This window comes from Poromitra crassiceps (genome assembly GCF_964638095.1).
Source record: "Poromitra crassiceps genome assembly, contig: HAP1_SCAFFOLD_1679, whole genome shotgun sequence".
Taxonomy (NCBI): domain Eukaryota; kingdom Metazoa; phylum Chordata; class Actinopteri; order Beryciformes; family Melamphaidae; genus Poromitra; species Poromitra crassiceps.
The window spans coordinates 18,893-25,794 of NW_028150735.1; the positions used below are offsets into that span (position 1 = coordinate 18,893).

At 45.2% G+C, this 6,902-nt stretch overlaps 1 protein-coding gene across 1 annotated transcript; it reads right to left on the reverse strand.

Moving 5' to 3' along the window:
* Positions 1-1,224: 1,224 nt before the first annotated feature.
* On the reverse strand, positions 1,225-4,870 carry LOC310771990 (isthmin-2-like; the record flags this gene model as incomplete). The annotated part of the gene is made up of 4 exons (XM_083664473.1): positions 1,225-1,937; positions 2,245-2,313; positions 3,754-3,891; positions 4,858-4,870. The coding sequence occupies 4 exons, from the start codon at positions 4,868-4,870 to the stop codon at positions 1,420-1,422; spliced, it is 738 nt and encodes a 245-aa protein (XP_083520599.1). The 3' UTR covers positions 1,225-1,419.
* Positions 4,871-6,902: the final 2,032 nt, after the last annotated feature.

The window sequence follows — 6,902 nt, forward strand, 5'->3', positions numbered from 1 at the left end:
CTCAATTGTTTATTTGAGTAGAAATGTCCTTTCTATCCTTTCAGGTAAACCCAAAGACTTCAAGCCAACAGCCTCAATAGCAATGGCAGCTTTTTTCCGCAAACACAATGCACCAAATCAACACCAGCTATTCAGTGATAATGGATCCCCCCCCCCCCCCCAAAAAAAAAAAAACTGCACAAAAAGCATAATCTGTTCATCAATCTGGATTACACATTCGATATCCTTCTACTAATCTCTACCCGAATGCACGTGCACTTCGTACAAAGGTCCAATAGTGCTCCGTGGTCGAGGTAAATGAACAAAATTTGATCATGGTCAGTTAGTCCCCCTGAGAACATTGTAGAGACATCTCTATGAGAACAACCTGCGCACTTGAGAACACTTTACCTACATTTATGCTGTAGATATTTAGATGGCTGGATTTACACAGGTGGTGACAGTCTGATTTTTAACTCTTTGTGACCCATTTAGGCAATTACTATGCTCATAATTCTCACCAGCAAGCTCATCAATGGGTTTGAAATCCCTTTAGCTTACTGATTGCTTGCTCTGATTAAGATATCCAACTAATTCTTAAATTTTTCTAGCGATCCTTTATTATTACTAATAGGAGTCTAGTGCCCCAATATATTGAAATGTACATAATGTACATGTGGGAGCTTTTCAGAAAATGTAATTATGTTTCTTATTCATTTGGGTCTAGTGATGTCCTTCCTTCACACTTTAGGCTTGTATTAGCCAAAATATCCCCCTTAGTACCTTTCAAACCTGAAATATATCCATTTATTGTTAGCAGCATAGTTAGGAGTTTTCATATATTGGACTCTGCCCATGCATTCCTTTTTCTCATCAGTATAACCTGCCCACAATCATACATTTCCTCATGTAAAATCAATAAGAAGCATGATCAAGATGTTTACCATAATGTTGCTATTGACAATCACAAGTGCTCCGGGACACCGCCAAAAAAAGAAAAGAAAAAAAAAAGCCAGCAGGTAGACCTCATGCTTACACGCACACAGGAGTGTGTTCTGAATACAAAACAAAAACAAAGAGACAGCTTGATGATGTCATGCCAGATGTGTAACAGGTTGGCAAGCATTGGTAGAATGCTGCATCTTTTTTCCCCCCATTCATGTAATTCAGTTCAGTTCAGTTGAGCCTGATATCAGGACACTGTGCCAAATCCTAACTTGAGACAACCACACTTCAGCATCGGCCTGAAAAAACCCCAAAACGCCCAATCGCATCTGTGCATTACCTCTGAGTCTTCAATGCACAATCAATTGCCAATGCATGGTTTATAGAGTTTAGACATATAGATGTAGATTTTTTTTTAAGGTAGGCAGTCCCCGCTCAAGTTAGGATTGGGCCCACTGACTCTCTGGGTGAAGTGGTAGTTTTGGCTGTGGTCCCTCAGTACTCCCTGGCCTCTTCCAGTTCATTCATGAACACGTCTTCATGGGGGTTTGCCGGGCAGCTCAGCCCGTTGTTGGGCGGCCGCACGGCGTGGAAGCGACTCCAGTCTCCCTTGCACAGGATCCAAGGCAGCACGTCCACTTTGAAGTGCAGCTCGGGCGAGAACTCGGTGCTGATCAGGTTAGGCGTGCCCGCGCCCTTCCCCCGCGTGATCAGCCGCCCGCGGTCGTCGTAGCAACAGTGCTGCGCTGCCAGCGTGGACGAGTCGCTGGAGAGCGCCGAGCGGATGCAGGAGCGCGCCGACGGCTTGTAGATGTCCAGCCGCTCCTTGGGGCCGCTGGCGTCGCGCCAGCGGAACGGCCGCTCATGATGCTCGTCGAAGACGCTGACCACCGTGTACGCCACGTCGGAGGGGTAGATGCAGGGGCAGCTGGGCAGCTCCGCCAACACCTGGTGCAGGTACCTCTGGAGGAACTCACTTTTACAGTTAAGCCACTTCTCACAGCTGTCCACATCTGTTGGAAAGAGCAGAGTAGCACCCTGTTTTTAGCGTTACTAGTCACAACTCTTGACTTGGCAAAGTCTTGTGTGTGTGGGGGCTCTACTCTCTTTTGGTCTAAACTGTCCAACGTCCGGCCTTCTGTATTTAACACATATTTCAGAGCAAACAGTAGAGCCTGACCCCAGTGTTGGCTTTCTTTTGGGTACTAGATGACAGCCCTTTCAGAGGCTCCACTTCCAGAGTAGTGAGGTTCATAAACCTTTTTAACTGGAAGCCTCACACTCATGTCTGAGGGTAAACACAAAACACATTCAACTGACCTGTCCCGAATGGCTCTGTGCCATTCTCCATCTCGAAGGGGAAAGGCTCCACCACAGTGTTGACATCATCTACAGAAAGGACAGAGGCACATCAAATATAAATTAAAGACTATATTTGACACAAATAACAACCATACAGACATAATATGAACCTCTACTGCCGTCGCTCTGGAGTAATAATATTTTGGTAGTCAAGTCAAGTCAAGTCAAATTTTATTTATATAGCACCTTTCATACACAAGGCAATTCAAGGTGCTTTACAAAAAAATAATCGAAAAAACAAGCAGCAAAGCAATGCACATATAAAAAAACACACATAAAAAACACAGCCGACAGTTTTAGTTAAAATATATACTCAAATTAACAAACATGAAACATTATTTCTGTTTTAAATAAGTTACAAGGCACTCTTCAGTATTATTATTACATGTACAGTCCATTTGTTGGAAATGTACAGGAATCTTTTTTTTTTTAATTACAGGCCGAGAGAGGCAGTAGTTTAGTAGCAGTTAAAAGCAAGAGTAAACATAAAGGTCTTTAGCTTGGATTTAAAAATAGGCAGAGTAGGGGCAGATCTAATGTGTTCAGGGAGTTTGTTCCAGTTATGAGAGGCATAGTGGGAGAACGCGGCTTCACCATGTTTTGATTTGGTCCTCGGGACAATTAGTAGACCAGTGCCTGAAGATCTCAGGGATCTGGATGGTTCATAGTGTAGAAGCATTTCAGAGATGTAGTGTGGGCCTGACCCGTTGAGAGATTTGTAAACTATTAGCAGAATTTTAAAGTCTATTCTAAGATTTACTGGCAGCCAATGCAGGGATTTGAGAACTGGTGTAATGTGTTCAGCTTTCTTGGTTCTTGTTAGAACTCTAGCAGCCGCATTCTGAATGAGCTGTAGTTGTTTAATAGCTTTTTTGGGAAGACCATTGAAAAGACTGTTGCAGTAGTCTAGCCTGCTAGAAATGAAAGCATGAATTAGTTTTTCAAGATCTTGTTTGGACATGTAGCCTCTAATCCTTGCTATATGTTTTAGATGATAGAAGGCAGATTTTCTTATAAGCTTGATGTGGGAGTTGAAATTTAGATCAGAGTCAATAATAATGCCAAGATTTTTTACCTGGTCCTTTGGCTTCAAAGATAGGGATTCGAGGTGAGCAGTAACTTTGAGCCTATCTTCTTTTTTGCCGAAGACAATTATCTCTGTTTTGTCTTTATTAAGTTGGAGAAAATTCTGGCACATCCAATCATTAATTTGCGCAAGGCACTGACACAGTGTCTCTATGGGGGCATAGTCATCCGATGAGAGGGCTATGTAGAGTTGGGTGTCATCTGCATAGCTATGATAAGCTATTTTGTTTTTTTGCATAATTAGGCCCAGAGAGAGCATATAGTCATCCAACACAATGGAATAAAGGTTCTAATAAACTGGCCTGCACATTACAGACCAGCATTTGGACCAATGAAGACCAATGCATCTGTGCCTCAGAAGGGAAGAAGATGTGAGCTCACCAGGACAAGGCTCCAGGTCGCACCTGGAGGCCTCTGTCAGCGTGCAGGAGTAGCCGCAGGACTTGGTCCTCTTCTTCTCACCGTGTCCACAGGTCACTGAGCAGGGCGACCAGGCCGTCCACTCGTCTGTCTCCTTCTCTGTGGGAGGAAAAACCAAACACAGACGTAATCAGTGACGCCAACTCAGCCCAAAGCTACTTTGGTTACATTTCATTTTGGCCTGGGACTATAGGGAAGCAATCCTGTGAGAATTCAACAAATGCTTAGGTCAGCTGTTCCCAAACGTTTCCGACTGAGGGCCCACTTGAAAATCTCAAAAACGTTCGCAGCCCTCGGAGTACGGAGGCCAAATAATGCGTTAACGATAAAAGGAGCTGTCCATCAGCACCACACAGAAATCAGAAACTAAAAGGGAGGGGCTGTCTGCAATAGGCTAATTGATGAATAAATGACTACAAATTAAATAACGGTATCATTTAACAATGGAGAAATGCAATAATAATTAAAAAAAAAATCCAGGAAGATCATTCAGTTTTGCAAATGATTTGCAGCCCACTTCCGTAATACCTTCCGGCCCACAGGCTGGGAATGGCTGCTTTAGGTTAATGCAGGGTTTAAAAACTGACAATTATTGGAGATTATTAGAAAGCGAGAGGGAGCGAGAATGTGAACGGCTGTTACATTTTCGAGGAGCACTGTGTCATGTTTGTGGTCACTGGTCAACATTTGGCTCAAGCACGACACAAAGGCCTGAGCAAGATTATGAGCACAATGGGAATGACCTTTACAAATCTAGACAACAAACTTCTCTGCTCAAAGTTCTCTTAAAAAAAAAAAAAAAAAAAATCAGAATCGGCTTTCCAAATTTCTAGTCTTTTTCAGTCAATATGGACGGAAATGTTCTCCTGGTCTAACCTTTCCCATGCAAACACATCCTTTTGAAGTAGGCTTCAGTCAAATTAGAGAGAGAGAGAGGGAGAGAGAGAGAGAGAGAGAGAGAGAGAGAGAGAGAGAGCACGCGCACACACACACACACACACACACACACACACACACACACACACACACACACACACACACACACACACACACACACACACACACCAAGTTTCCTCATGGTGTTAATGACACTGAAGACAAGTTGTTCTTGATTACAGGCGAGGTGGGTGCAGAAATACCAACTTGGGTGAAGCGAGCACCCCATTTGCCTTTGTGGGCGCTGCCAACTTGCCATGTGGGCGTGGCCACATGGGAACAGGGTCTCAGGAGAGTCTTAATTACAGGCCACGCCAAGACGGACATCCTTGATTGATGTGCACCAAACCTTTAGATCTGACCACTTAACAGGCTTTGTTGCCCTTTCTGGTAAGTCTACACATGCACATCACTTACACAAACAAGCTTCATATGAGTAGATAGGGCGCATACCTCCGCCAACGCTATGCAAATGTCAAGATATGCCAGTTCATCGTTTGATTTAATTTCTTCCATGCACTATTACCAACTTGTCTCACATCAGCGGACGCACACATGTTCACGACTGGATCTGAAACGGGACATAAGATTATCCCTGGCCAAATTCTAGCCACTTTTAAGCATTTTAGCTAATTATTGCAACACCACGCACATGGTCAATCAGCTCTATATTTCCTCAGTTTCCATTGGGGCTGCCCTTTTACCATTCGATGGGAAAATTAGTTCCTCTGTGCCCCATGTTGTTTGATTGGGCCGATAATGGATGCTTCGTATGTCTGCTGATTGGCCACAAAGTTTGATGGTGTTATGTGAATCTGTTCCGAAGTGACCGTATATGCCTTTTAGTGATAAGCCACGCCCACTGTCCCGTATATGCCTTTTAGTGATAAACCACGCCCACTGTCCCGTATATGCCTTTTAGTGATAAACCACGCCCACTGTCCCGTATATGCCTTTTAGTGATAAGCCACGCCCACTGTCCCGTATATGCCTTTTAGTGATAAACCACGCCCACTGTCGCGTATATGCCTTTTAGTGATAAACCACGCCCACTGTCGCGTATATGCCTTTTAGTGATAAACCACGCCCACTGTCGCGTATATGTGTTTTAGTGATAAACCACGCCCACTGTCCCGTATATGCCTTTTAGTGATAAACCACGCCCACTGTCCCGTATATGCCTTTTAGTGATAAACCACGCCCACTGTCCTGTATATGCCTTTTAGTGATAAACCATGCCCACTGTCCCGTATATGCCTTTTAGTGATAAACCACGCCCACTGTCCTGTATATGCCTTTTAGTGATAAACCACGCCCACTGTCCCGTATATGCCTTTTAGTGATAAACCACGCCCACTGTCGCGTATATGCCTTTTAGTGATAAACCACGCCCACTGTCCCGCCCCCCTTTGGCCAATCTGTACAAAAGGTTAATCAGTTCTTTCTTGGCTCATGACCAAACTTTCCACAAAGTTTCATCCAAAACTGTTCATAACTTTTGGAATGATCCTTCTAACAGACAGACAAACAAACAAACAAACAAACAAACAGATGGAATGGGGTGAAAACATCCATCCAACTCCGTTAAGGGAAGTAACTGTGTTTATACAATAAAACGTCTGTGCACGATGAGGCACACGTCTGCTCTTTTTCCCATCAGAGGAGAGCAGAATTAAGAGAAACAAAACAAAAGAAGCAACAAAGGCGTAAATGTTATGCAGAGCCCTGAAAGACCCCCGGAATTCTTGAACTGGCTCAAAAGGCCGAGCCGCGGAGGGCAGCGAGGGCCGCCAGGGTCTGGAGGGGAGGGAGGTGGTGGGGGGAGGGGGGGCACAGGGTGCCGCGGACGGATGAAAGGGCCAGCCGAATGGCCCCTGTCATTCTGTGTTCCCAATCTGCCCTCTAATTGTCCACAAGCAGAGGGCTGTTTTGTCCCAGGGAACAGTGCCGGCCTCACGCTGCCATTAGCGAGCGCATCCGACCCATCTTCAAACGGCGGGCCTCTGCGACCAGCACCACCAGGCCTCTGCGACCAGCACCACCAGGCCTCTGCGACCAGCAACGCCAGATCTCTGCGACCAGCACCTCAAGGCCTCTGCGACCAGCACCGCCAGGCCTCTGTGACCAGCACCTCCAGGCCTCTGTGACCAGCACCTCCAGGCCTCTGTGACCAG